The 14,641-nt window shown below is 38.9% G+C and overlaps 1 protein-coding gene across 3 annotated transcripts in view; it reads right to left on the minus strand.

The window, feature by feature from the left end:
- The window catches only part of PIK3C3 (phosphatidylinositol 3-kinase catalytic subunit type 3), a 151,804-nt gene that overhangs the window by 82,518 nt on the left and 54,645 nt on the right, over positions 1-14,641 (minus strand). For all 3 annotated transcript variants that reach the window (XM_008261249.4, XM_070049904.1, XM_070049905.1), the window contains 3 exons: positions 12,615-12,800; positions 4,841-4,995; positions 2,522-2,612 (listed from right to left, as the gene is read on the minus strand). In XM_008261249.4, the coding sequence (XP_008259471.1) occupies positions 2,522-2,612; positions 4,841-4,995; positions 12,615-12,800 (432 nt within the window). The remainder of the gene's footprint in view (positions 1-2,521; positions 2,613-4,840; positions 4,996-12,614; positions 12,801-14,641) is intronic.

A 14,641-nucleotide genomic window follows, 5' to 3' on the forward strand; every position in this document is an offset into this window, starting at 1 on the left:
CTCTCCTATGCATCTTTCACACTAACAAAAAGCTTAAAATGTACCATGCTGCCTCGTTCATTAATGCCAGTATTTAGAATTCTTCTCTAAATATTAGGCAAGAACCCACAAGGGCTTATTAATATTGGAGATTTATTAATAAGCATATGGTGATACCATATGGCACCCCAAATTCTGATAACACATGTGGCACACCAGATGGGATTTCTGGGGAACTTTAAGAGGCCACATTCCGAAATAAATTTAAGGGGTCAAATTCTGATATCACTTTTTTTCATGATAAAAGCAAAGTGCACATAGAAGGAACATACTTCAACACAATCAGGGCAATATATGACAATTCCAAAACTGGCATCTTACTGACTGGGGAAAAGTAATTCCATTAAGACCCAGAACCAGAAAAGGATGCCTACCCTAACCATTAGTATTAAATACAATTCTGGAAGTTTTAGCAAGAGCCATTAAAAAAGAAAAATATATCAAAGGGGTATAAATTGAAAGGAGGAAGTCAAATTATCCCTGTACGCAGATGATATGATCCTATACATGGGGGAACCAAAAGACTGCATAAAGAGATAATTGGGGCTGGCGCTGCGGCTCAATAGGCTAATCCTCCACCTGTGGCGCTGCCACACTGGCATCTAGTCCCCATCGGGGCGCCGGATTCTGTCCCGGTTGCCCCTCTTCCAGTCTAGCTCTCTGCTGTGGCCCGTGAGTGCAGTGGATGGATGGCCCAAATGCTTGGGACCTGCACCCACATAGGAGACCAGGAGAGGCACCTGGCTCCTGGCTTCAGATCACCGCGGTACGCCAGCCGCAGCGGCCACTGGGGAGTGAACCAACGGAAAAGGAAGACCTTTCTCTGTCTGTCTCTCACTGTCCACTCTGCCTGTCAAAGAAAAAAAAAAAGAAAAGAAAAAAACCAACACACAATACACAAACAATGCAATGACTGAGAAAGAATCTGTAAAATGAATCGCTTTCACAGTAGCTACAAAAAAATTTAAATATTTTGGGTAAATTTAACAAAGAATGTGAAAGATCTCTACAATGAAAATTACAAAACATTGAGAAAAGAAATAGAAGACATAAAAAATGGAAAAATATTTGATGCCCATGGATTAGAATTATTATTAAATGTACATACTACCCAAAGCAATTTATATTCAATGCAATTCCAATCAAAATAACAAAGATCCCAGTGGAAAGAATGGGCCATCAAAGAAGGAGGTACCTTTCTCTGAAGGGAGGAGAGAACCTCCACTTTGACCATGATCTTGTCTAAATATGATCAGAGTCAGTGAACTCAGGGGGCTTCCATAGCCTTGGCAGCTCCTGACAAGAGCCTAGGGTGATTACTGATGCCATAAACAAGAGTGTCAATTTGTTAAGTCAACAACAGGAGTCACTGTGCACTTACTCCTCATGTAGGATCTTTGTCCTTAGTGTGCTGTACATTGAGATTTAATGCTATAACTAGTACTCAAACAGTATTTTTCACTTTATGTTTCTGTGTGGGAGCAAACTGTTGAAATCTTTACTTAATGTATGCTAAACTGATCTTCTGTATATAAAGAGAATCGAAAATGAATCTTGATGTGAATGGGAGAGGGAATGGGAAAGAGGAGGGTTGCGGGTGGGAGGGATGTTATGGGGGGGAAGCCATTGTAATCTATAAGCTGTACTTTGGAAATTTATATTCATTAAATAAAAGTTAAAAAAAAAAGGAAAAAAATGAGTCTACTTATCTGTATGAGTTAAAAACAGCTGTATTAACTCTAGTATCAACGGCATACATTTCTACAATGTAATCACAAAGACTGGTAATTGCAGTAACATTAGTAAATATGTTATCAATAAATATTCTGGCCGGTGCTGCAGCTCACTAGGCTAATCCTCCGCCTGCGGCGCCAGCACCCTGGGTTCTAGTCCCGGTTGGGGCGCAAGATTCTGTCCCAGTTGCTCCTCTTCCAGTCCAACTCTCTGCTGTGGCCCGGGAAGGCAGTGGAGGATGGCCCAAGTCCTTGGGCCCTGCGTCCACATGAGGAGACCAGGAGGAATTTCCTGGCTCCTGGCTTCAGATCAGCACAGCGCGCCAGCCGTAGTGGTCATTTGGGGGGTGACCCAACGGAAGGAATACCTTTCTCTCTGTCTCTCTCTCACTCACTGTCTAACTCTGCCTGTCAAAAAAAAAAAAAAAAAAAATCTGTTCTGTAATACACAAAACAAAAAATAAATAAATAAATATTCTGAGTTTCTCCAATAAAATATGTAAGTTTAGTTATTTCAGTGTGTATGAAACCATTTATATGCCCAAAGCACCAATAAAATGACTTGAATTAAGGATACTCTGGGACTTCAAACTGAGAGGAAAAAGTCGTACACATGCATCATAAAACAAGTTATTTAATAAAGTTGTAATGTTTAGTTTATTAATCAAAGTCAAGGTTTTAAAAACTAACAAAAAATGCTTATCTGTTGGCATCTCTCCTATAGGAAGCCTGTAAAGCATTGCACTTACCTCCAGATTTTCACCATCTGAGACTTCTTTCGTTTTAGATGCAGCAGGAGGGGAGGACACAGAAGGAATAGAGCTGGTTATAATTTGGGAGCTGAAAAGGTAACAGGAAAGATCATAAGTGGTAAAAATACTCTGTCAATGAGAAAAGACATACTTTTTTATTTTTTAGCAAGTTAACCTTAATTGTGTCTGGTCAATGCATCAACTTCTTAAAGTGTGTTCTGCCTAACACGTGAGTCACATGCTGTTCTGGTAAAAGACCAGACACGATCAAAGATTATGGGCAACAACCTCTTAGAGATTTATGTGCAAGTCTGCATGTTAGTGCAGGATTTCATCAGTAATATGATTTGAAAACAAAAACAAAAAAAAAAAACACATTTAACACTAAACCGGCATTTTCAAAACATCTGGTCGTAAGATAATGTTCCCTTTTTCATCTTTTTAAAAAATCACCAGGTGGGAGGGAGGCATCTGGTCTGGAGGGTAAGACATCCACATCCCATAACCAATTGCTTGGGTTCAAGGCCCAGCTCTGGCTCCAGACTACATCTTCCTACTATACAGACAATGTGAGGCATCAATGATGACCCAAATAATTGGGTTCCTGCTACCTAGGCAGAAGATCTTGATTAAATTCCTTGTTCCTTGATTCAGCCTTGACCTAGAATCTACCAAGCCTGACCATTATAGCCATCTGGGTAATAGCAGATAGGGGCTCCTTCTCTGCCTCTCAAACATTATTTAAAAAATTAAAATGAGGGGCCAGCACTGTGGCTCACTTGGTTAATTCTCCACCTGCGGCGCTGGCATCCCATATGGGCACCGGGGTCTAGTCCCAGTTGCTCCTCTTCCAGTCCAGCTCTCTGTTGTGGCCTGGGAAGGCAGTGGAGGATGGCCCAAGTGCTTGGGCCCCTGCACCTGAATGGGAGACCAGGAGGAAGCACCTGACTCCTGGCTTTGGATCAGTGTAGTTCCAGCCATGGCGGCTGTTTGGGGGGTGATCCAATGGAGGGAAGACCTTTCTCTCTGTCTCTCTCAATGTCTAACTCTATCTGTCAAATAAAAAAAAAAGAAAATGAAAACTAAAAATCATCCAGAACAAGTGATCAGCAGACCATAACTTGGAAATATAATTACTGGCTTACTGCTTTACCATAACATAAAACTGGAATATTTTTATTAATAAAACAGTTTATGTGTCTTAAGTAAAAAGAAGATTATTACATATGATTTTAAATTAAAGGCCTCCAATACACACCATGAGAAAACATAAGGGTCTCCACTCATAAAACAGATTTCCTGTTTGTCAGTTCTTCTCAAAAGAAAATGCAGATGAAAAAGCATAGCATTAGCATAATCATAAGGAAAAATTCAGGAATCCAATCTTCAGCTCATGTACTAACTGATTGAAATGATGTGTGAAATCTGTATTCTAGATCTAGTATTATCACTAACAACTTTAAGAGCTTCAGAAAACCATTTGCAATCACTAAGCCTTGTATTTTTCACCCAAAAGCTCCTATTTATTTCAATTTTACAATTTTATGGAAAGCAAAATGACAATGTAGAAAGAAAATGGGCCCTGGAGTCTACCCTATGCTTTGCAAAATCTAAGACTTGGGGCAATATAGTTAACTTTCCGTATAGTACTACATTCCTAGGGATAGACACTGTCCAACAGGTCTGTAACTTTGAGATAATGTATGTGGACACTTGGAACAATGTTGCAACTTCTCAATTGTTCTCAATAGCTGACCTTTAATTCAAATATTGTGCTACATTTTCAAAGTATAATTGCTAAAGAGGTGACACAGCTAAAACAAAACAAGGGTTTTATTCAACTATTTGATGATCCCTGTAATATAGTCTGTCTAGTCTGTCTTTCTTATAACTGTAGCTAACACTGACCACTATGTGTTAAGACAATTTTCTAAATGCTTTGGAAATATTAATTCATTTATTCTCCAAACAACCTAAAAGATTAGTTGGTACTGCTATTGCCATTTTTAAGAAGAAAAACTGGGAACGCATAGAGAATATGAAACAGACAAGTATGTACAGCTATTTTGTGTAAGAGTTGATCTTCACTCAGGGATTCTAACTGAATAGCATGCAAAACTATGTGCTCTAATAAAGCAATCGTGCTCTGTGACAGTTCTTGCCACATTCATTGGTAAAATTTCAAAAGTAGTCATTCTACAATTTGGTATATCTGAGGAAAAAAGAATGGAAAAGGCAACTGGAAAGGGGGAAAATTTATTAATTTTTTTTAAAAAGTCCTCCATGAACATATTTAGATTTTCTCTTTATCCATACCTATCGATATCTGTAGAATTTATTCCTGAATTTGACACACTCTCTGACACTGAGCCTTGATTATCCTTCTTTGTAGGTTCCAACCCATTCTTTATGTCATCAAAATTTTCGTACTTGAGAGCCTGGACCAGTTGTAACAAGTACATCAATAAATCCTGGAAAACAAAAAATCAGCTAATATTAGAGAAGCAAACGAAATATGATTATAGGCATAACTTGTTCCTAACTATCAAGCCAATATTTTAGCTTTCTTTACTATCCTTCAGCTGTGTTCCTTTGGCATATTACTCAGTGATTTACCTTTATGGTGCCTCATGGCTTCCTCATCTATAAAATGAACTTTGTGATATAAATCTTTGAGAGGATCATGATGATTGAATCAGTTAATATAAGAAACTTGCAGATTAGCACATGGACAGAGTATACACCTACTGAGTGATTGTCTGAAGTAGCAGTACCCAAAAAGTAGGGGGGGTGGGGTTGGAATGGGTGTATGTGTGTATATGTGTGTGTTCATGTAGTAGGTGAGATGGTTCAAATAAAACTAAGAAATTAAAGGATAACTTTTCAGTAATACATCAGAAAACCACATTCTATGCTGAAAACATAAGAAATTCCAATTTTTCATGTTTTCAGAGAATTTTTATCTTCTGAACTTATATAATTAGGATCTTGAAAAAGCCTTAGTCTTTTTTTCTGAAAGCTCAGTTTTTATTTTAAAGGTTTATCTATTTATTTGAAAGGCAGAGTTACAGAGAGGCAGAGGCAGAGAGAGAAAGTCTTCCATCCACTGGTTCACTACCCAAATGGCTGCAACAGCCGGAGTTGGACCATCCAAAGCCAGGAGCCTCTTCCAGGTCTCCCACACAGGTGCAGGTGCCTAAGCGCTTAAGCCATCTTCTATTGCTTTTCCAGGCCACAGCAGAGAGCTGGATAGGAAGTGGAGCAGTGCCAGCATCTCATATGGGTGCTGCAGGCAGCGGCTTTACCTGCTACACCCCAATGCTGGCCCCTTGAGAGCTCAGGTTTTAAAGAATTTGGATTGGGACCAGCATACCATATGGGGGCCGCTTCAAGTACCAGCTTTTGTGGCGATTTGGGGAGTGAAACTGCAGATGAGATGTCTGTCTGTTTCTGTCTCTTGCATTTCAAATAAATTAATAAAAATTTCTAAAAATAATTTTTTTGACAGGCAGAGTGGACAGTGAGAGAGAAAGACAGAGAGAAAGGTCTTCCTTTTCCATTGGTTCACCCCCCAATGGCCGCTCCGGCGGCGCACCGTGCTGATCTGAAGCCAGGAGCCATCCTCCACTGCACTCCTGGGCCACAGCAGAGAGCTGGCCTGGAAGAGGGGCAACCGGGACAGAATCTGGCGCCCTGACCGGGACTAGATGCCAGTGTGGCGGCACTGCAGGCAGAGGATTAGCCTAGTGAGCCGCGGCACCGGCCCTAAAAATAAATTTTAAAACAATTAAAAACTGAAGAAGCTCTCAATACTTAAATATTTTAAAAATTGTCTTCTATTTTCCAATTGCCACTTACTATCTCTTAAAAATTTATAATTAGATAATTCTGAAACTACCAATTCAACTTGTCTCCTCTCTAACCCCATAAACAAGATTAAATCTCCTATAAATATTTCATGGCCCATCCTTTCTAACATCTATAGCACCTGTAATTACTTGCTTAATTACTTTTTATTATTTCCATTATTTTATGGAACGTAGTGACACAGTCTATTTACCAATTACCAATTTTTCCTTACTAAATATTAGAATACTTCAAAAGGTTATTAGAAAACAGAGTTAAAAGGTAAGTTTGTTTTGGTGCTACAGATTTTTAAATTTATGCACAATTTTTTCAGAAAACACATTTTCTATATATTTTTCAAAGACCCCTCTATGCATGGATTTTGTGCACTCTTTTTTATAAATCATGTCTTATATCAAAGTAACAAAAATTTAAATCATTAGGCAAGCACTGACAAAGGGTAATACACATTTCATCATAACTACAAATCAAATCAAAGACTACTTAGAATATTCCCAATAAAATAAGTCAATGACAATGACCAGGATATCAAGTGACTTCATACCAAAGCACCATTACACAGTGTTCTGTTTCTAAAAAACACATTTTAGCAGGAGCAATAAATAACTGATTCAATATGTCTGATGACAAGTACTCTCCTTCTTTATAGGTACACAAAATTCAGTTTCACTGCTGACATTCCTCAGCAATGCTGCTAAATCTATCTCCAGTATGTTTTCCCAATTACAGAAAACATTTAGTCACATGCAATAAAAAAGCTGCAATATTATTAAAAAATCCCCAGGAAGGCAAAATTCAGAAAAAAAAATTCTTCTTTTTAAGTCATTTATCACCATCTGATATGTAGGTCATTTGGCATTTTATATTTAAACTTTACTGTTCTGCATTTACATGAAAATGAATTAACCTCAACAGTAAGTACAAAGTCAGTATTCTCATTATATATTCACATCTTGAAAAACATAAAACTCCTCCAAGCATGAAAGACACAAGCATCTGAGTAAAATAAATCCCAAACCCTCCCAAAAAGAGAGAGAAAAATCAAGTTTCAATCTCAGGCAACTCAGTAAAAATTTCCCCAGAGCTATGGAATTGTTTCTAGATAGTGATCATCATTTTTCTGAAGAACAAGTTAATTCTAATGCTTCAGAGTGCAAATGCAAAGGGCCATGTCAAAAATCAGTCGCTGACTTCCCATTTTTTATTGAATTAAGAGAAACACTTCTTATACTCATTTTCAGTTAGAGACATGGATTCTAATTTTGCTTGCACAGTACATCCTACACTCCCATTGAAGTGAAATATTTTCTATTCTTTCTGTATTTTTCAATCTCCTGGCTTTCTCAGCTTAGAATATAAACTCCTTTTGTGAAAATTCTACATTTCATTCAATGTCTATCTTGAATGTCACTTCCTCATTAAATTCTAATGTGGAATATCTCTCCTTTTGAGCCACACAACAAAGAAATATGCCTTTTAAAAAAATGGATAAATAGAATATTAGCAAATCAAGTTCATACAGGAATTAAAAGATTCCACAGTGTACATCATGAAGAAATTTACCAGCATACTTATAATTACATTAATTAAGAACAATTGAATTAAGAACAAAAAAAAGCGTGTAATAACATACATAACCCATTCCTTTTTTTTTTTCTTAACATTTTTTTTTATTTGACAGGTAGAGTTAGACAGTGAGAGAAACAGAAAGGTCTTCCTTCTGTTGGTTCACCCCCTAAAATGGCCACTAGAGCCAGCGCCAGCAGCCAGGTGCTTCCTCCTGGTCTCCTCTGCGGGTTCAGGAGCCCAGGCACTTGGCCATCCTTCACTGCCTTCCCAGGCCAAGGCAGAGCTGGACTGGAAGAGGAGCAGCCAGGACTAGAACCCGGCGCCCACATGGGATGCCTGCACTGCAGGAAGAGGATTAACTAAGTGAACCACGACACCGGGCCCCTCTTTTTTTTTTTTTTTTTTTTTTTTAAACATTTACTTATTTATTTGAAAGGCAGAATTAGAGAGAGAAGGGGAAAAGACAGAAGAGGAGGAAAAGACAGAAAGAGAGCTCTTCCATCTGTGGTTCACTCCACAAATGGCCACAATAGGCAGGGCTGAGCCAGGCTGAAGCCATTTTTAGCCAAGACTTGAACCAGTGCTCATATGGGATGCCAGCACTGCAGGCAGTAACATTACCTGCTGCGCCACTATGCTGGCCCCAACACACACATACACAGAAACTTTCTAAGCAGAAAGACAGACCATTTGAAACCAGTAAGAAACATAGGGTTTTTAAAAAGACTTATTTATTTATTTCAAAGAGTGACAGAGAGAGAAAGATCTTTCATCTACTTTCTCACTTCCCCCAATGCCTGCAACATTCAGAGCTGGTCCAGGAGCCCAGAATTCAATCTGGTTCACCCAAATGCATAAAAAAGCACTTAAGGGACAAAAGCACTTAAGGGGCTGTGGCTAACTTGGTTAATCCTCTGCCTGCTGTGCCGACATCCCATATGGGTGCCGGGTTCTTGTCCTGGCTGCTCCTCTTCCAAACCAGCTCTCCGGTGTGGCCTGGGAAAGCAGTGGAGGATGGCCCTAGTGCTTGTGCCCCTGCACCCGAAGGGGAGACCAGGAAAAAGCACCTGGCTCCTGGGTTCGGATCAGCACAGCATCGGCAGTGGCAGCCATTTGGGGGGTGAACCAATGGAAGGAAGACCTTTCTCTCTGTCTCTTTCACTGTCTATAACTCTACCTATCAATAAAAAAAAAAAAAAAAACACTTAAGCCATCATCGATTGCCTTCCCAGGTGCATTAGCAAGAAGACAAACCAGAAACAGAGTAGTCAGACTTGAACCAGACACTCTGATATGGAATGTGGGCATCCAAACCAGTGGGTTAACCTGTTGTGTTACAACAGCCACCCCAAAAAACATACATTTAAGGATGAAATACTAAAAGTATCTCTACAATAATGAACAACAAGCCAAAGATAGGCAGCTATTGTTTACTATTATTTACACAGTTTCGTGGCAATAAATTGAAAGAAAAATATAGTTGAGTATCTCTTATTCAAAATGCTTGAAACCAAAAGTGTTTTAGATACTAGAATTTCTCAGATTTCAGAATATTTGCATCAGCACTACAGGTTTAGTGTATCTAATCTTAAAATCAAAAATACTCTGAAATCCAAAACTTTTTTAGCAGTTTTTCAAATTCTAGAACATTTCTATATAGATTTGAAAAACAAGATATACTGTTTTAAAAGATGGCATAATGTCATACATAGAAAATATAATATACCTAACATCTCTTAGAATTAGCAAGAGACATCAATAAAGTAACTAGAAAAAAATATAGCAAAAACAGTCATCCTTTAAAAAAAAATCATACTTGAGAGAGGGATATAGGGCCCGGCGCTGTGCCTCACTTGGTTAATCCTCTGCCAGCAGTGCCGGCATCCCATATGGGCGCCGGGTTCTAGTCCTGGCTGCTCCTCTTCCAGTCCAGCTCTCTGCTGTGGCCCAGGAAGGCAGTGGAGGATGGCCCAGGTGATTGGGAGCCTGCACCCACATGGGAGACCAGGAGGAAGCACCTGGCTCCTGGCTTTGGATAGGCATAGTTCCGGCCGTAGTGGCTATGTGGGGGGTGAACCAACGAAAGCAAGACCTTTCTCTCTGTCTCTCTCTCACTAACTCTATCTGTCAAATAAATAAAAAATTAAAAAACAAAAAAAGAAAGAGTGATATAAAGAAAAGGAGAGAGGGGCCGGTGCTGTGCACCGTAGGTTAATCCTCCGCCTACAGCGCTGGCATCTGATATGGGTACCGGTTCGAGACCCGGCTGTTCCTCTTCTGAACCTGCTCTCTTTTATGGCTTGGGAAAGCAGTAGATGGCCCAAGTCCTTGGGCCCTTGTACCCATGTGGGAGACCCAGAAGAAGCTCCTGGCTTCGGATCAGCGCAGCTGCGGCCATTGTGGTCATCTGGGGAAAGAACCAGCAGACGAAGACCTTTCTCTCTGTCTCTCCCTCTCACTGTAAGTCCACCTCTCAAATAAATAAATAAATAAAAAATCTTTAAAAAAAAAAAAGAGAAAAGGAGAGCAATAAACAGATGAAATAGATGAAGGGCAGACACAGACAGACATTCAGAGATCACCCATCTGTTGGTTCACTCCCCAAATGCCTGTAATACCCTTATTACTCTCAGCTCATATGCCTTTGTCTTATCACATCTTCCATTATTTTCTACTTTTTATCAAATCTAAGATAAAAGTACTCCTATTCAACCATTTTTTAAAAATTCTTTTTATATTTAAGATAATATACTTTCAATTTACATTATATCCAAAGACTTAATGCATCAATATATAAAGAATTCAACAGGGACTGGTGTTGTGGTACAACAAGTTAAGCTGCCACCTGCAATGCTGGCATGCCATATGGGCACCCATTCAAGTTCTGGCTGCTCTATTTCCCATCCAGTTTCTTGCTAATGTGTCTAGGAAAACAGCAGAAGATGGCCCAAATCTTTGGGCCCCTGCATCCATGTAGGAGACCCGGAAGAAACTCCTGGCTCCTGGCTTCAGCCTGACGCAGCACTAACTGTTGTGGTAGTTTTGGGAGTGAACCAGCAGGTAGAAGATCTCTCTCTCTCTCTCTCTCTCTCTCAACTCTGCCTTTCATAGAAATAAACAGTTGTTTAAAAAAAAAAAAAAAAAAAGAATGAATTCAACAAACAAAAAGCAAAAAGACGCGAGATTCAATCATTTCTTCAAGTCTTCCCTTTCATATGAAAGCTGCTATGTCTCATAAAACTTGTATTAATTTCAATGTTTTTCTCTTGTTAATGTGTCTTATGAGAATACCAACTGAGAATCTAGCAGCCAAGAACCTGGGTCAATAAATGTCCATAAAGTTAAGAACAGAACAAGATTCAAAAAGCTCCTGGGTTGGTGAACAAGAATATATTTACATACCAAGAGGATGGTATACCCAAGACTCCATGAGAAGAGATACTCCTGTGCTCAGGACCTCACCATATATATTGCTTCATCTGGCTGTATTACTGTACTATTTAAATATCTTCTGTAATAAATAGCAGATAGTAAGGAACATTTCACAGAGTTCTGTGAGTCATTCTAGCAAATTATGCAATCTAAAGTTGAGGCCATGAGAACCCCTGATTTACAACCAGTACATCAAAAATCAAAAGGGTGTCTCAAGATCTGGTGGAGAATGGGGCATGAGTTGAAAAGAGTGTATCCCATTATATATCAAACAAGATTGGCTCTGAGTTGACAAATGCTAAATATAGGTAAAGTATATGTGAGGGTTCTACACTATTTATTGTTTGATTTTTATTGTAACTAAAAAAACATATGTAAGCATTTATTTTAATAAATGCTTCATTTGCTTCTTGAGATGCAAATGCCACTACTAATTCAAAATCTCACTGTTTTGGTATTTTTATTTTGAAAAGCAGTCTTTGATAATGTTCTGAGGATCAGTGTATATTTCAAGGCTTGAGAAAATGTATTCCATGTCCCACAGTAGCTAGTATATTGAGAACACATTCACTCTATAAATATTAAGTAAAGAAAAATTGCTGGGTTAGCCTACCTCATTAGCAATTACTAAAACCCAAAATCCAACAATGCTTTGTGTCCAGAGAGTGTTCCTCCTTCCCTGATGGCCTGACATGGATATAATTAGCCAGCATGAAGTTTCCAGTCCAGAGGATTCAAAACCAACATCACAAAATCTACATATACACTGTCAGTAGCTCAAAGTTCAAAGGAGGAGTTTGAAGGAGAGTAAGATGACCATGCATCTCTGTGCTTTAGAGGCCCCAAAGGCTTTCCAAGGCTACAATTAAATGTGGCTAGCTGTATACTGACTGATGGAGAAGATCTGAATTATTCCCCAACTGGAGCTGCATTAAACCATTTTTCATTAGAATTCCTTTTTCCAGACAGAGCAATACAAGCTCTGCTGCCAGGTAAATGTCCTGGGAGCGATTGTCCTATCACGTAACACATCAGGAAGTAAATTTTCATTTCACAGAGGAGTCCTTAGAGGAATATTTTAATTTTACTTCTGAAAACACACTTAGTATATTCTCTTTCCTTCCAAACATTTCTCTCTCTCTCTCTCTTTCCTCCTTTCTCCCTAATTAGGCTCTAGTTTAAAATGTAGCTGGTCAAACTGGAATAAGAAATAGTAACGTACCTCATCATCAGCCTGTCGCAATCGGGCCACAGCGTAACGCCTCACTGTTGGATTGGTGTAATGAGAGGATAACAGCTCCAGAGAATCTTCTACATCCATTGGCTTCCACTTCCCCAGAAGTTCCAAGGCCTGCTTGGCCTCTTGAGGTAGATCCCAATTAACACATTTCAAGAATTTTGTCAATGCCTAAAATCCAAAGAACATCTTAAAGTTAGTAATAACCTATTGCCTAGGGAAGGAAAGGTCAAGGGTGACTAAACAGAGTTCCACTTGGTCCAGATGCAAAGTCATGGGGGTCAATGATAGATTCCTTGTGTAAACACTAAATTAAGTCATACATATTATCCTAGAGAAGCAGTACCTCTTCAAGTCAAATGAATTGCATAGCACTATGAATCTTCAATTTATTTAGGTTTTTCTTCATTTTCCTTTGGTTATTTTAAAATACTACAAGCCTCAAGACATAGTTGAGGCATGTCTTGTGAACTTTTAAGATGCCTTGGAGGGGCCAGCACTGTGGCGTAGCGGGTAAAGCCACCGCCTGCAGTGCCAGCATCCCATATGGGCGCCGGTTCGAGTTCTGGCAGCTCCTCTTCTGATCCAGTTCTCAGCTCTCTGCAATGGCCTGGAAAAGCAGTAGACGATGGCCCAAGACATGGGGCCCCAGCACCCACGTGGGAGACCCAGAAGAAGCTCCTGGCTCTGGGCTTTGGATCGGTGCAGTTCTGGCTATTGTGATCATCTGGGGAGTAAACCAGCAGATGAAAGACTTTCTCTCTCTCTCTCACTCAGACTTTCAAATAAATAAATAAATAAATCTTAAAAAAAAAAAAAAAAAGAAAAAGGATGCTTTGGAGACAAACTTCATTTTATAACATCGACAGTAGGTCTCAAAGTACCACAGTCACTGAAGGAAAGAGTCAGAAGTCAAGTAAGATCAGAAATCCCCAAAACTAGCCTTATTCTTGTTCATTTCCTCAGGTTATGATCATTGACTTTCCTAGATACTTACACATGAGGACTCAAACTGGAATAAGTATGTATCTCTGAAAAGACAATCAAATAAAAATTCAAAAATAAAGCATAAAAATGGTTACGCATAGAACCAACACCAATAGTCTGTGATTCAACTACCTGCCTGTAGTGTCTTTTCAGAATCATCTTTTAGATGAACAGCATACTAGCTGTAAGTTGACTACCTTGAAATATGTATCGTGGCTGCATAAATAATGAAGTTTCTTTTTTAAAAAGGTATATATTTAGTTCCCATAAAAAGCAACTCTCATTGCAAGGTCTCCTTACTGGAAATATTTCCCTGGAAAACCTAAGACATTTTCTACTTTCTCTTCCTCTTTAAATTTATTTGTGAATTATCTCTTAAACAAAGATAATTTCGAAATTTTAAATTCCCGCTATGTCAAATTAAAATCTTATTAGTAAACAAATCAAATTCTCAAGAAAATGTCTACTTGGACAACAAAACATAATTTTTGGTAGTAAGATTAAAAAAAAAAATGCACCTTCATGTCCACCCCTTAATTTATTCTTGATTTTACTAACTTAAGAAAAAAGGCACTATGTCATGCTTCAGTCATAGAGAGCCTCGGCAAAGTGGCTTCCTTATCACTTCCAAATGGTGGATGGAGCTACATCTAGAATACAGGTCCTCCAATTCTCAGCCCCTTGCTTCTCACACGAAGATGCCGCTTCCCTATTAAGTCCATTCTTCCTGAAGCCATTACGCAGCCAACACTGATTGCCTAGATCCATCCCCAAACTCTGTCAACTTTTCTAGCAATACTTCCACTCAGCTTTATTCTCATTTCACGTGTATTTGACAAAGGCTGCTAACTGATAGCCTCAATTCCAGTTTCTCTTCTAATTATTTCACACAAACTCCTAGAAGCTCAAGTTCAAACTGATCTTAGCCTAAATCTCCCATTGTAAGCAGAAATTAGCCCTACAACATCTTTGCCAAGAGATTAATATTTATTAAGTAATTCTAGCAACTAATTTTCAAGGTAGCC

Source organism: Oryctolagus cuniculus, chromosome 10, assembly GCF_964237555.1.
Source record: "Oryctolagus cuniculus chromosome 10, mOryCun1.1, whole genome shotgun sequence".
Taxonomy (NCBI): Eukaryota; Metazoa; Chordata; class Mammalia; order Lagomorpha; family Leporidae; genus Oryctolagus; species Oryctolagus cuniculus.